Raw genomic sequence first — 16,288 nt, forward strand, 5'->3', positions numbered from 1 at the left:
AGAGTGCAGTGTTAAATTTCCGCGTTTAAAGTATCTGTTCGTTTATTCGTTTATAGCGTTCCTAGTTTTATAACTATATTCGTAATATTAATACGTTTGACGTTGTTTGTAAACTTTTTTGTAAGAATGACACGATCACACGACCACGAAGGTCAAAATGGAATGTCATAAAAAATAAGTCTCAAAAATATCTACCTACTCAAAATGACGTTAAGTATATACAGTATTATCACTTTTGTCATAATCTGTGATGATTGTCTAAAAATTTTTATTGATTTGACAGTTTCGACATTCGGTTTCTTCTACAAAATCTATTGTAAATTGACGAAATTCGATTAATTTCTGTTGAAAGAATACCTAAGCACTAAGAATACTTCTAAGCTGCCTGTGTTCTTAATATGCAAATTTGGGAATACAGGATAACATAAATGACATAATTTACGGAAACATTTTTATTTCGTTTTAAACATTACAAAGACAAGTCATGGGGTGGATGAGAATTCAACTCGTACATTAGACGAAGACATACATAATACTTACTCTACTCTATTTTTAACCGACTTCAAAAAGGAGGTGGTTATAGTAAGTAATGTACGTTTAATTATATTAGATATATTAGATTAGATTTACTCGCGAAACAATAACGATAGTTAGTAGGTTTCGTATTTAGTAGTTATACGAGTCATAACTGTTTCTTATCAAAGAATGTTTCGTTAAGCGCTGTTATAGCCCAATATTACGATTTAATTAAAATATTGGAAGCCTTGAGGGGATTAATTTAATCTTGCAGAGTAAAATCATACACCACAAAAGTTAATAAATTTTAGACTTTAGTAATAGATTAACAACATTTCTACAGTGAACATTTTGTAACAAATCTCACTAAGAGGCTAAAACTAGGACCAAATAATGTGCAATGGGTTGCAAAATACGCATTTGGTCAACGCGATGGACTGTGACCTAACCCTTCTCATTCTGAGATGAGACCCGTGCCCAGCAGTGGGACAGTAATAGGTTGATGATGAGGTTGCTAAATAAAAAACACCAATCATATCAACTTTATCAAGTTATCAATCCAGTCGGTTACTTCAATCATGCGTAGGTACACAAAATTAAAACTTCCTGTTAGTAAGGATCTTGTTAACACACTTAAAAATCGTCTAATTTTTGTGGTAAAGTCAAAATAAACTAGACACACAGTTTTACGGTAATTAATTTAAAGGTGATAGAACCTTCGGTGGTTCGACTCCAATGGCACCCACACTTATTTCTATCTAATAATTGTGTAAAGCGCTGCTGTGTTTTGGTTTGAAGGGTGTGGTAAGGGAGACTTAATTTTCTGAAGCATTCCAGCTTTGTCTTCAGAGTTAGCGGCGTACCTGTGGCCGACCTCTAGTAGGTAGGACTAGGACTCTAATCTTATCTATGGTTGATTACAGATGTCACTGGGCAGCAATAGCCACTTACCATTAGGTGGACCGTAAGTGGAAAATATTGTTGGCCATAAAGACTAAGGCCGGCTGGATACTGTTGCTTGAACAATAGTTTCTTAACTTACTGAACCGCTGTAGCTTTGGGCCACTAAAGGGCGACCAACGTTACTTAGGCGACCGGCGAGAGATTTGATTATTTGATTTTATTCGAAAAATCTGTCAACAGTCACTTATTCACGCGTCACCATTGTTTGACAGTAGTTTTGGCAGTCGCGTCAGGCGTTACTTATTCGCTAAAGTTACAAGTTTCAGGGTAATCTATTTTTTGTTCTTGAAATACTTCCCAGTGGGGAAATATATGTATATCCAAGTATATGTGGACAAGTGGCCTAATCGCAAGTTGATCCAGCGACGCCAGCTAACGAGCTATAAGCCTACTTAAGAACAATTTGAAAATAAGTGTCCACTGCTTCTCGAGGACATATTCTTTAATCAACTTCATAATATAATAGTCCTTAAATTGTTCGCAGATGTGTTGCAAAGAGACTGAAATAGAATTCCTCGAGAAATTAACACCAAAATTAAAACCAAAACACAGTTTCCTTTTTTTCTTAGGTCCGGAACTCTGCCATTTACGAATCTTTGTTTGATATAACTTTACTATGTAACAGTCATCCAATGATTAGATTGTTAGATTTTAAGTAACAATGTTTCTTAGAAAAGATGCATATTATCTTTTGTCATATCTATTCAGGAGTTCTGTATTCAACATTAAATTTCTTTAAATCCATTAAATTAAAGCAAGGTTTTGTTGTACCGACGGCAAAAGGCAGAAGAATTTGCGGCATTAAGACAAATAAGGGTTTCATTTGTCTAGTCACTTTCAAAAATTACTGTGACATGACAAATATTTCATTATTTTTCGGTCCATCTAGCCAAATGTTGATAGGCAGATGAGTACCCTTGCATTGTAGCTGGTTTTCGGACTAACTTTATATTCCAAAAGGCCGATAAATTAAATACTTACTTCAATTACTTATAAATTAAATACTAACTTCAATTACTTATAAATTAAATACTTACTTAAGCACTTTTCCAAGTTTAAGGTAGCAATTATGATGACAGAAAGATGTTAGTCATCACGTAAATGATGATGATTACTGATGCAAATAGGATACTTTTAGCAGGATTGTCTGTATAAGTACTATAAGTAGGCATAAAAATTTTTTGGAAAGATAAAATATATTTAATGATGACATCAGAACAGATTACAAGCAATAAATAAATCATTTGGAGATTATTTCTAGTTTAAATGTGAAATATAATTGGCACCAATTCATCACAAAGATACTCGAACTAATAACTCATTAAAAACAATGAGTTACCTATTATAATATCTATTGTGTTATGAATTTGAAGCAACAAATGAGCTAGTCAATTAATCACAAGTATCAGGTATACTTATATCCGTACCATATCAGTACCGTACCACTTATCTACTATCTATAGAGATCTGTAGGACATATAGATATCGGTCAGATGCAATAGTACCATTAAGGAAGTTGGAATGATTTGAAGAATGTCTTGAAATCATAGTTAGAATGATTTGAAGACGTTCTTCAACACTATTATAGTTATACTATTATAGTACCTAAAAGTAGATATTACCACTTTGAATATAGTAATAGTGATAGTATTTCGAAGAACAAATTCTCAAAGAAAAGTTGCTATTAATCCTAACACTAATGTGAATCGAGTAAATAACTACACAAGATAAACTTGTAATACGGTAGAGATAGGTACTCCATTTCTTAAACTTATGGCCATCACGAATCAGGGGGTTACTATCACCTCTTAAAACAATATTATTTTAATCATACATTGAAATTTCGTACCACGACCTCGTTAAAGTATAGTACATTACGATACGAGGACGAAAAATTTTTTTCTGACAAGTGTGAGTTTGCAGGCCGAGCCGCAGGCGAGGACTGCAATCACACGAGTCAGAAAAACATTTTTCGTCCGCGTGTTGTATAAAATTTTATATTACGGGGTCGGAAATGGGGGTTTTGCGCACGCGAAGCGTGCGTAAAACGTCAATTTACGCACGCCGTGATATAAAGAATGTTTTTATAACATTACAATGAGCAGTTTTGTATTAGGTCGGTCAAAACTATCATTCTTTTTTTGCAAATTTAACTTTTTAAGAAAAATGTGACAAGTTCAGTTTGTTCTATACAATGGATAAGCGAAAATGAATAAGGGTTTAAGTATGTTCAACTGCGTACGACGGAATATTTTACTGTTTTAAGGAGATCGTGATACAAAACAAAATAATGATATAATATTGAAAGGAAACTTTTCTGAACTATGATGGTTTTTAAAAGATAGTGGTAGGCCCCCTGTACGCCATGAGCGTGTACGTAATACCTATTTAATTTTTATTACTATTAATATAAATATTCTTCCGCTCAGTGTCATTTGTGGGCGAAAAAAAATTTTTAGACATGTTTTTAAAGGCAAAAGTACTTGGCGTATTCCTTTCTTTGCGGGAGTCCCGTCTTAACTGGTTCATCTACTTTCAAACGGCAAGAGATAATTAGTTTTGGTATAAAGGCTGGGAAACAAAATAAATGAGTTTATCTCAATATTTTTTATTAACAGGAATTCCTATTCCATTTCTAGGCGATAGTAATGAAGATATTTTTAGACGTCTACATACATTTCTCTTAAAAATTCTTCTTCAAAATAAAAAGAGTTTTATGTTTTGTTCTATGTTTCTCTAAACTCCAAACTTTGAAGCTGTGTGTATTGATAGAAAATGATGATTACGTATTTATAGCTAAGTAGCTACACGTCATTCGTTTCTTGCAAGTTTCTTGGCAAATGTCCAATCTTTTTCCGTAGATATTCTCATTCTTTCCTACATGTAAGTAGATATCATACTTACTCGTGCACCTAACAGCCTAATTCCAACATGTAAGTAGATACCACATCTACTCGAATACTACAGGACGCGGCCTACGTACGTATCATCGCACCAGCGGTTTTAATAAACAACTCATAGTAGTTATGTAGTATGCTTTCTAAAGCCTAGCGCGCGAACGTGGTTGTACTTTGTACCTATAGTTATGATAATGTAAATGAACAAAGATTCCAAAGTAGGCATACGTAACGCCATCTGTTGAGCGACGCGGGAACTGGTCGCATATAGATAAGCGGGTTTGATAAGTCTTGAATACTTGAGTCTGAATATTTGTAGGTAACTGTATGTACCAGTATCGTAGCTAGCCTATATCGTCGAGAGGAAGGAAAATTATCAATAAACTGGCGCAGTCGCAGAATGGTTAACATTGTCGTCGCACGCACGAATTTAGTCGACTTTCACACAATTATATTCCTACTGTATCCCCCAAGTTTAGTGTAAGACATATAATGAATTAAACTGTTCCGCAATTCAATATTATGTTTTATTTCAAGCATTGTTTTACTGAACCTGTCACAACCATCTTGAACTCTCGATGGCCTTTCATATGACCTTAAAAACTTACAATATAATGTTATTGGTATATACGAGTATAATCTGTTGAGTTGGAGGTCGCGTCGAGACTTGGGTAACTAAAAAATTGCGCAGTAAGCTTGTGGCTCATGTTTTATGGCCGCATACATCTTTATAGCATAGGTGATATAAGAAGAATTATATAAACAGGAAGACCGTTTTGTTCTTCGCAGACTTAGAGATTTTCTATTCCGGAACTAGTAGACATTTTTTGTTCACAGAATTCGTCTACACTACAGCTTTTGACTCCCTTAACAAGCCTATATCTATGTCCATGTGTATAGCAATTTTGTTTGTATGTCCCCAAAATCTTTGCCAGCTGAAAACATGTATATGCAATATGCATAGACGTATCATTTTACATCACTTTAAATTACTGAGTCTTTGTATATACTTGTTTGTCTGATTCATTTTTCTTATTATTAGTCTTGCTTCCCACCGTTCTTAGGTAAATTTTAATCAGAGATTTAGTTTTACATAGTTCTGAGTACAGTAAAGTGGGTGAGAAGTACAGTACTTGCGATAACAGAAAGAACTAAGATATTTAAAGAAGAAAAATCTATAGATATTTAAAGTTTAGGTGAACGAAAAAGTACAAATGCGCCTAGTAGTAGTTACGTGAAATACAAAAGTGCGCATGAATTTTTTTTTTCACAGGCGCGTCTGTACACAAAATTATTAATATTTTTTAGCTACTCTGCCTTTTTGTATATTTTTTCATTAAGTACATAGACCACAGTTTTAGGGCCCTAAATGTCCTCAAAATGCCCACTTTAGGATCATTAAGAAATAAGTAAATTGAATAGTCTTGTATGCAGAATCTGTCAATGTCTTTGTAGGCTTTGTAGGCAAAACGTTGTGTAGATGGAGAATAAATACTGGGCGTTAACCTATCTGATCTGTCCTATGTTTAAAATAATTATATGTTTGGTGTTATTTTTTATGGACTGTCACTGGAAAGGTGGGTTTTTTTTTCTAAATATAACACTATTTAAATTATAAACGAAATTACATTATTTTCAACTACCTATCAAAAGCGATGGAGTCGTCTGACAAGAAACTTAATAAAACACAATAAACTTTCAAATTTCTCTTTAATCAATAATTTAAAGCTTACAGGAGACATATCTTGTTTGTTAACGTAAGCGCATCTCGAGTTCTGCGGCCCACCGAAACGAAAACCGTCAACGAGTCAGTATAACAGAAAATTTCGCTTCTATTGCCGCTAAATGAGAACGAAACGCATCTAATGCGCCCGTCTGGCAGTCGCAAAGGAAAAACATCAAAACACGTGTCAAAAACACGACACAACTGTCACACAGAGCATGCAATCGACACATCCGTCTGACACACACCACCATACACTCTCACACACACAGTCAACCGCGCTTCGCTGTTCCTGTAACTTTAACGTGTCATTATTCGGTTCGCAAAGGACATAGGCTTCTATCGGCTGAGCATTTCCTCTGACTACTGGATGTCTGAAACGAGTTTTATGATAACATCGACCGTTATAATTATCAAGTTTATTGCCCGTTGGAGTGGAGTTTGAATTTCATGCTCGGGGTAGAATCCCAAATTCGAATCCAATATTACTTTTGAAGCAAAGTACATGTTAATAAACGTTGTAATATGCAATGTGTACTATTTAGTCGGCGTTCAGTACATCATTTGTATTTATAAAGACTTCAAGCCCGAAAATGAGCACGGGCAATAAATTGTCACATGACTAGGCTTATGAACTCGACCGCAACTTAAATACTTCTACCAAATTGTCTACAAACAATTCCCATGTTTAAGACATCACAGCAACATCAGCAGAAAACGTCAACCGTCCATCAATAAATACAAACGAAACAGAATAGGAATTTTGAGCCGGGATTGCGTTTAGACACAGCGGTTGGACGGTTCGAAAACTACGCTATTGTCCGAATGGGAGTACACAAATACAGAATAAACAATAATAATTGACACATAATGTTCCTATTCACATCTCGAACTCGGCGTCGAAAAAACTAATTAATAGAAAAAAGAAAAACAACAAGTCGTTAATACGAAAAGCCGGGGATATAAAGTGTTACAAAAAACGGGGAGGACGGGGGAGGGGGGGATACCATTCCACTCCACTCGTGTTCAAAACCAAATTCACCAAGACATGTATAGTTCGACTAATTTTTGTGCGTGTGGCGGGGGCGCCACTGGCCCTAATAATGTCGCTAGATTGTCAAAACTGAGTGGAAAATTTTTAGCTATTATATTTATCAATATTTCACATATAGCGACTATCGAATGATAATGACAAATAACTTAGTTTTGAGATCGTCATTTACGTCAAAAAACTTTACTTGGGAATAATGCAACATCGCTTAAAGAACAATCAACAAATGACCATAGACAATAGAACATAGCCGAACAAATCCGCCACACGCACGAAAAGTTCGCCGTACTACATCGACATTATTTTACAGCAATTACACTATCCGACGAACGCAATACATCTTTATTGATTCGCGTGTACGTGTAACAAAAAATGCATACAAACACAACCGAAGACACGACGTGTGTATAGATATACATATATATAGTACGTCGGGCAAGTTCAAAGGATCGTGCGTTAAGTTTTAATAATACACAACCTCCATTAATATTATATCCAAAATTTCTTATCATAATTTTTATCTTGACCCTGGGGGTATGGGTCCGTGAACTGGTGACCATAACGGCGTGGTCAGTTGCTTTGTAGGGTAAGGAAAGGTCGGTAAATTAGAACAATAGGTGCCCGATCATTTCTCGTTGCTAATAATCAATCTATCGATTGTATTGCCTACCCAAAGATCGATATTTGACAATTTCTGCATACTCGAAATTGTCTAATTGACACTTGTCAATTTCTGCATACTTGAAATTGTCAAATTGCTAACTTTAGTATGCAAAATTTGCATAGATTGATAACGGACCTATATTAAAAAAAAATCTAAAACTCGCGCCAATACAATTAATTTATACGATTTTTGCCTGTCTAAGATCGTGAGTAGGCAAGAATTGTATAAATCGTTCTATTAATAAAGGGACGTTATATATATGGGCGCTAAACGCATTGAAAGTATTAAAAAAAGTATATTTTATGAGCGATAACGGGGTAGAGGGTTGTCATTAAAGGGAGTACGGGCGTTAGGGGTATATCAATGGAATGGGAGGTAGGTGGAAATACCAACAGTCAATTTCCGATGGTATATTCAATAATATCTAAACCCCATTTAATAAATCAACGCTCGATCAATTAAACTCGCCCTCACAAAGAATCACCATTCATCATCGACTCACAAACTTGAAGAAATAAAAGAAAAGAAAAGTAAACGGTTCAAATAAAAGCTTTCCTCTTACTTTCCTTTCTAAAGCTTACCACATACGTAACTGCACTATCAAGCTAACACCTTGTTTTTGTGTTAAACTTCTTTTATTGAAAAAACAAATTGATGATTTACTTTATTCGTACCTAAGCAAGACAAAGTATAAACTGTATTATATCAGTCAAATAGATCTTATGTAATCCCATATGTCATATTAACGAAATTCACTCTATAGTGATGAACCTATGTTCATATTGAAATTGAAAAAAATATTTTAATTTTTTGCTTCCTTATTTTGATTTGAGTCTGCTAGAACCAGCTGGCCCAACTGCATTTTAATGACTTTTAACCTATCCGTATTTTCGTAATTTAAAAATGTTGCACACTTTTACTTTTCTGCATATTGTAAATCATGTTTTTTGTAGGTAGGCTACTCTGGTTCTTACAGCCTCATTTGGATTAGTAAAACAGTGCATGCTTTTAAAAATGCAGTCACGCAGTTTCCCGTCCTATGTCACTTATCCACTTAGGCTACGCACACACGGGCGGTTTATAACCGGCGCGTTTAAATTACCGCCAAAGTTGAGTTGTTGGTTATGATGCAATAATTATATTTACATTACTTTTGGGTTATTAATATCTAGTTATATATATTGTCGTCACAATCATTGGTATTTTCCCGCACGAAACATGTTATTTCATGAAAACCATAGATATGTTAAATTCTTAACACTTTACGCATTAAATATTTCCATAGTGTGTTCCATGAATGTGTATTCCATGATGTTATTTTATGCACTTTCTATCCACATACTATGCCTTTTAAAAACATTTCTCACCGACAGTAAATGACCGGATTATCAATGTGTTTTTTTTTTTACAAGTGTTAAAATATCGATAGATTTATGTTATCAGACGGTTTTCGCCGGCAAACCGCCTGCGTGCAAGGCCCGACGCCCTTTATATTTACTTATCAAGTTTTTTTTGTTTAGACAGGGAGCCGCCGCAGGGTAGAACACAAGTTGAAGCGCCAAAGATTTATACTACATTTTCCAAATTTTTTGTAAATGTAAGCAAGTCGTACCATTATAGTTTCAAAATCAACGGACTAACGGAATCTCTATTAAGCCCAACAGTGGGAACAATAATGTATGACGTTCCTGAAAAAACTGTAAAATATATTCGTCAAAAAACAACGTACACGTTTGATTAACACACAGACAATAGAGCCACAACCTATCCCACCGCCGGACACCCATCCTAACTGGGACAACCGCCACGACTTGCCCACATTCAACCAACACTACTCTTGCTTTATACAATGCGGTAATTTTAATTCGAAAACTGAATACACCAAACGTACCCCGCGACAGCTGACGCCCGGCCTAAGATAGGTGAAGTATTTACAATATAACTATCCCTTTCTAAATCATAGAAACCGTCCGAGACAAACACTTATGTAGTTGACAAATTCCATGTCCTTCATTGGTAGAGTAATTTCAATTCGAATTATGTTTATATTTGCCGCTGACGGCGCTAGTGGTGCATCTAACAGTATTGAAGTCGGCACGAAACAATAATAAGTTTAAACATTAACAGACTAGCTATATATTATAAAATAAAAGAAGTGGCGACCTTTGAATTAATCTTTGAACTACCCTCTTATAAATTTTGTACAATTTGATATTTTAACGAACACAGTTTAAAATTTAACTAGATGCGAAGCTTTTAAGCTTGCAGTACAACTGATAGTTGCACCAAAAACAATATACTGCAATTTTGAGAATGATTTTAAAAATTGTGCCTTCAAACACGAGTAAATTCCGTAACGTAATAATCATATAGTTAAAATTACCACAATCATCTTTAGACAGTTTTAAATAAAAAAAAATAGAGATCAATTAAAATAGCAAAAGAAATGCTAACGCTGATAAAATTACCCTTTCAAACAATTTATATACTGATTCGATACGATTTGACAAAATTTATTCAATTTATAAACGACACAACCATTTCCGATATAAGGACAAGAGAGACAATTTGATAATTACATAAGCCTTCGTTTTCAACTTGAAAATCAAATCGACATTACAAGCGGTCACACTTCATTGTAAATTTACATCCGATTCATTCTTAAGATCTACATTATATCTAACACAATATAATGTACACGTTGTCTTTCACGGGTCGGGTTATAGACGTGCCGACACTGCAACGAATCGGCGTCTATAAACGCACCCGTTGATAATACTCTCATTCTCAATCGTTGACACGTACAATATAATAATCATACGACTAAGTTCGAAAAAAATAGTGCCTCGTAACTGTACATTAATATAATCGATACAGCTCCGGGGGGAAGGGAAACGCGTACAACAACACATACAATTTGATTCTATTAACACTCGTGTATATCGAAAAGTTGATTCACCGTTCGCTCGTTCACACATTCACTCACGCATTCACGCTACAAGTATAATCGCATCTTTGTATAATCGCACAAAATATATCGCTTCCTGTTTCGCTCTCTCGTCTGTCCGTCCCGCTCCCCCCTGCGCGCGCTGCCACGTCACTGTTCCACTCCGTCTCGCTCCCTCTCGCACGCGGCCACGTGTCTCCGTCCCGTTCCCCCTGCGCGCGCTGCCACGTCCCTGTCCCACTTCGTCTCGCTCCCTCTAGCACGCGGCCACGTGTCTCCGTCCCGCTCCCCCCTCCCGCGCGGCGGCCCGAGTCCCGCGCGCGCTCAGTTGCGCACGGGCGGCGCCGGCGAGTGGTGGTGCCGCTCAAGGTCCTCCAGCGAGAGCGCGTTGGGCACGTGCACGGAGGGCAGCTTGCCGGCGGACGCGCGCGCCAGCAGCTCCGGGGAGAACCACCGCGCGAGCTGGTTGTCGCCGCCGCCGGCGCCGTTGCCACCCATCTCTGTAGAGACAAACATTTAAATTTAAGCCCACTACACATTCTCGCGAGAAAAGCTCGAGAAACAAGAATGTGGAGCCTACAAGGATCGGGTTTTTCTCGCGGAACGTGAAGCGGACTTTAGCATGCTATACATTTTAAAGGCATGATCAAGCCAAACTTGTTATATTGTTAAGATTATACGTAAATTCCTATAAATTCACTATTTTGTAAAAAATGTCATTATACCAGATTTTGATTATTTTAAAGGCAAAGTTTTCAGGGGTCAATTCCCGCCAAATGACATCTATAATCAACCCTGAATATGATTAGTATCCTACCTGACTTCGGCCATAGATTCATTGCTACCTATGAAGAGTATATTGGACTGCCGTAAATTTGTCATTCTCTCTTACCACCTTCAATCCAAATCATAGTAAGCACTGGACTCTGCCGTTATTAGAAACATATAGATATGGCATAGTAGAGTCCCAAAGGGTTCTACCACCTTAAAGTATACTAACCATTGATATTCCTCTGATGCGACTGCACCAGCAGCTGGTGCAGCGTGGTGCCGCTGGGCATGCCGCGGGTCATGTTGTTCATGCTGTTCATATTGTTCATGTTCATGTTGTTGTACTGAAACCAAACAATTATGATATTCATATCGTGGTCACCATGTTAATGTCATATTTAATTTAATTTAACAGATTACGTTGATCCATGTGTGTTAGTAAGAACTTAAATCTAGTATTAGTAAGTATTATCATCATTAAAATTTATAAATTTACAAATTTTAATGATTATGAGACATTAAATTAAAGAGACGAACAACTATGTATGCCTGTAAAGTTACTTGATTATAGAGTTAAATTTATACAAAAGAAAAATAGCCCCTCCCCTCTTTGTAATTCTGATGTCAGACAGAACGCTTCTAAAAGATGGACTAACCATCGTCAAACGTTCTAGTGCCCTCAGATTAATGTATGTTACAACCGCGTCCGAAACTCTCTTCCAATGGAGAGATAATGGAGTTGCGCAATCTCAACGATATAGTATAAAATCAGATTTCGGGCATTTGAGCAAGCAATAAAATCAACCCCTCCTACGTGTAATATCGTAACCCACAAAAGTACCTTTTAATTTTTATTGCATATTATACTGCCTTATTTTAATGTGTTTTATCGACACAAGTAACGCTATAAAGCGTATAAAATAAAACATATATGTATGTTAAATTCTATAGAGATACCTGCCGAAATGCAGATTTTAGCATATTCTAAACTTTTCTTAAAGTTGTCATTTTTCAGTTACGATATTATACGTAGGAGTCGAAATATGCAACACATATACGAATGCACGCACACGCATACACAAATACATCAATACATACTAACATTTACAAATTATCACAAAATCCTTGTAACCTTCATGAACCCGTTACTATCCCACTGCTGGGCACGGGTCTCCTCTCAGAATGAGATGAATTAGGCCATAGTCCACCGCACATGTCAAATGCGAATTGATAGACTTCACATTTCATTGAGATATTCTTTATACATAGAGAAAATCTATGTAATGTAAGTTAACTTTATAAATTTTAACATTGACTCACGTTATTAGGTACCTGCTGCCTCTGTTGCGGATGGGGGAAAGAGCGGGCGCCACCAACCATTTGTTGCTGGAATTTAAAATACACATCATTTTAAAGGATATTTTCAATGTTATTTAAGTAAATTTAACACTTGTTTCTGTTCAAAATTAAAAATCACCGTAGACTCCTTCCTAACAGTAATTACTTAATTAGTTAGTTAATTAGTATCTTATATAATATAATATAAGAGATTTTAGTGATATCATTTAATAATGACATCATTAAAATCTTTTAAACAATATAAAGCTGTTGTATAAAAGGCATTGTTAGTAGAAGCTACTTACACCGAAATATATTAAAAAATATAAAAGAACATTGAATCTTGACATTAACAAAATTAAGGTGTTTATTAAATGACAATTGATGTTAATGTATTATTTAAACAGATCTATAACAAATATAAACACAATTTTTTGAATTTTATTTCATAGAGTCAGGTACTTTGGTTTCATTTAAATGTACACATGTAATTTAAATAAAAATAAAAATATTTTAATCAAAATAGATTCTTTACAGAATTATTTTGACACGTCAATATATCTACCATCACTTCGTAAGGTGTTTCGTTATGGACAAGTAGCGGCGAACGAAACTCTACAATGCAATTTTTTTCATAAATTTATACAAATGACAAATTACACTAATTGAAAAGCAAAAAATATTGCATATTGTTACTTTTTTAATAAGCAGTCATTACAAAGCGTCGACACACTCAAATCATTTAAAAAAAAACCATAGTAAGCAGTGTTAGTCCATACCCAATACCCACAAACCATATTAGTAAGGTACACACGGTCAACTTTAACTAGATACTTCACTCATGACGTCACATTCATGCATTATGTGTAGAAATATACCTTTTTAAATAATGTTATTAAGCATAAAAATTGACGAGTAAAGGGGGACGAAACGGAATATAAAATATAATTATATAGCATTTCTTTTGAACATTTACTTTTAATCTAGTATTTAATTTGCTCATTTGGAACGAAAAATAATAATAATATAGATGTAATACAATGCAGAAAATAAAGAATTAAAAAAATGCATTTGTTATTGTTGAAGTAGCAAACGAGCATAAAGCCCATCTTATTTTAAGTGGCTTCTGAAGCCCATGGACTTCTGTAATCAACCCTAGATAGGATTAGATATTCCTACCTGAGTTCGGCCACAGATCTCGGCTACCCCTGACGCTGTTTGTCCACCAACGACCGATACCGAGCCGATACCGATAATTACTGTACTACATAATACATTTACTATAGCAGTTTGTCCACCGAACGTCCGTCACCCGAGCACAGTCATCCCGGCTGTCGATATTCCGAGTAAATCGGCGTGACCGATGTGCCAGCAATGAAAAACACATTGGAACTTGTCCATACACTGCCGTCACACGCCGATATCGATCGAACAAAATAAACCGCCGATATCGGTCGCAGTGGACAAACTAACGCCGTCACGATATAATTAAAATCAACCCGAAATAGTCTCGTTCTCGGTATCGGCTCGGTGACGATGCAGTGGACAAACAGTCTGAGGACTAAGCTGAAACGCCTCGGTAAAGTATGTCTCCCTTACCACACGCTTCAAACCAGAACACAGCAGCGCCTAACACTGCTGTTATGAGGCAGAAATGGGTGTGGCGGTGGTGCGCCGGAGTCGAAACATAAACGATTCTATCAGCTTTAAATGTGTGATAATTGTGACTATGGAGTCACCATAATTGTTGTAAATATACTATAAGCAGAAGCAGGAAAGCTATTAAAGCCAAGTATCTAGTTAAGTCGACCGAGCTGTAAGTCAAACCGTATTAACATTGGTAGCACTAACCGGCTGATGGTTCATGTAGTGCTGGGGGTATTCTGTATATGTCGCTACACCACTTTGGTTACCCTGAAACCATCATCATATACAACAATATAATAATATTTATACAATACATAGTTACACAGCATCAATACTCCAGGATTTTAACCGGAGGAGGCTTAAGTGACAAGTAAATAAATTTAATTAAATTAATTAAAGTAAATAAAATTTATTAATGATTAGTGGCAGATTTCATTGATATTAAAATTATAATCTGATACCCATTTTTATTATGCTGATTGGATTTACTATTAATGTTGTAATTATTTTTATTTTTTGTCCGAATCAATGAAAAATGTTTCTTATTAATACATATTAGATAAAGTATATGTAAAATATATTTCGAGATGTAAGTGGCTTCTATTTAACATTTTTAAGTCCGAATTTCCCTTTTATGAACAGAGACCTGAAGTTAACATTACTACAGGGATGATTCTTCGAAACAGATCTTTTGACTCATCCATATGGGACATTTTTTTTTTACTTTTCAATATAAATAAAATAATTATTTTATTTATATTGAAACAACCAAGACCAACAGCGCCACACCTATTTCTATCTTAATAGTTGTTTTTTTTTTTTTTTTTATAATAATAATATCTTTATCGACACAAAAATTGTAATTACATTTCAAATATGTGTGGCGGTGGTGCCTCTGGAGTCTAACCACAAAAGATTATATCTATCACCTTCAAATAAATTGAGTATGTTATAGTGGTAAGATATAATTCATACCTTGACGATAGGTCTCCCTTGGGGTAGCTTGTGCGGTCCCCACTGCTGCTGTTGTTTCGGACTGGGCGCTTCGGATTCCTTTTCGGCAGTCATTTTGCGTAGCACCTGATAGACAATAAATCAATCAATCTCGACATTAAACTTTTTAAACATATTGTGTTTAATGGTGTAAGAAAGTAAGGTGTTGGAGAGTGGTATTAATTGACAATTAGAAGCCTAGTACAAATTGACAAATTTCGACCTATAACGAGGCTAAAATTAGACAGATCTATTACTAACAACACATATAGGTATAGTACGCGCCAAGAAGCTTCTAGTCCGCTCTGAAGTCGTTGCTCGCAGGTGTACTCATACAATTTGCTATCGTAACGCGATTCATTTCTAGATTCAGAGCGGACTAGCAGTTTTTCGCGGACTATACCGCATAACGCTCGAATGTGTGCGCAACGTCAACGTGTCCGTGACGTCATCTCGTGACGTCACCACGTGCCGCGCGGTCTCACCGATGTGGGCGTGAAGGAGATGGGCGTGGGCTGCTTGGGCTGCTCGTGGCGGCGGCGGTAGTTCTCGCGCTGCTCCTCCAGCTTCTTCTTGATCAGCGCGCTCTGCATGATGCTCTGCGTGTGCACCGCCAGCTCGCGGGGCGACGGGATCCGCGCGGGGGGCGCACCTGGCGTGACGAACATCGATTACGATAGGCAAACCCACATACCCAAAACAGATAGCTAGAAATTCATAGCTTCTGTCCTTGAGTCGAACCCGGAAAACGTGACTACCCGTCACGAGGGACGTCAAA

The 16,288-nt window shown here is 36.2% G+C and overlaps 1 protein-coding gene and 1 long non-coding RNA gene across 2 annotated transcripts in view; one reads left to right on the plus strand and one right to left on the minus strand.

The window, feature by feature from the left end:
- Window positions 1-2,621: 2,621 nt before the first annotated feature.
- On the plus strand, window positions 2,622-4,894 carry LOC140746112 (uncharacterized). The gene is made up of 2 exons (XR_012102748.1): window positions 2,622-3,348; window positions 3,557-4,894. It is a non-coding gene; the product is annotated as an uncharacterized LOC140746112 (long non-coding RNA).
- A 4,911-nt stretch (window positions 4,895-9,805) lies between these two features.
- The window catches only part of LOC140746111 (uncharacterized), a 35,958-nt gene continuing 29,475 nt past the window's right edge, over window positions 9,806-16,288 (minus strand). Inside the window, exons 19-24 of the mRNA XM_073078121.1 lie at window positions 15,996-16,162; window positions 15,493-15,597; window positions 14,722-14,784; window positions 12,853-12,918; window positions 11,762-11,876; window positions 9,806-11,261 (exon numbers count right to left, since the gene is read on the minus strand). Coding sequence (XP_072934222.1) covers window positions 11,086-11,261; window positions 11,762-11,876; window positions 12,853-12,918; window positions 14,722-14,784; window positions 15,493-15,597; window positions 15,996-16,162 — 692 coding nt within the window. The 3' untranslated portion in view covers window positions 9,806-11,085. The remainder of the gene's footprint in view (window positions 11,262-11,761; window positions 11,877-12,852; window positions 12,919-14,721; window positions 14,785-15,492; window positions 15,598-15,995; window positions 16,163-16,288) is intronic.

Source organism: Epargyreus clarus, unplaced genomic scaffold (genome assembly GCF_041222505.1).
Source record: "Epargyreus clarus isolate Ecla_fem2 unplaced genomic scaffold, WU_Ecla_fem_2.2 ptg000012l, whole genome shotgun sequence".
Classification (NCBI taxonomy): Eukaryota; Metazoa; Arthropoda; class Insecta; order Lepidoptera; family Hesperiidae; genus Epargyreus; species Epargyreus clarus.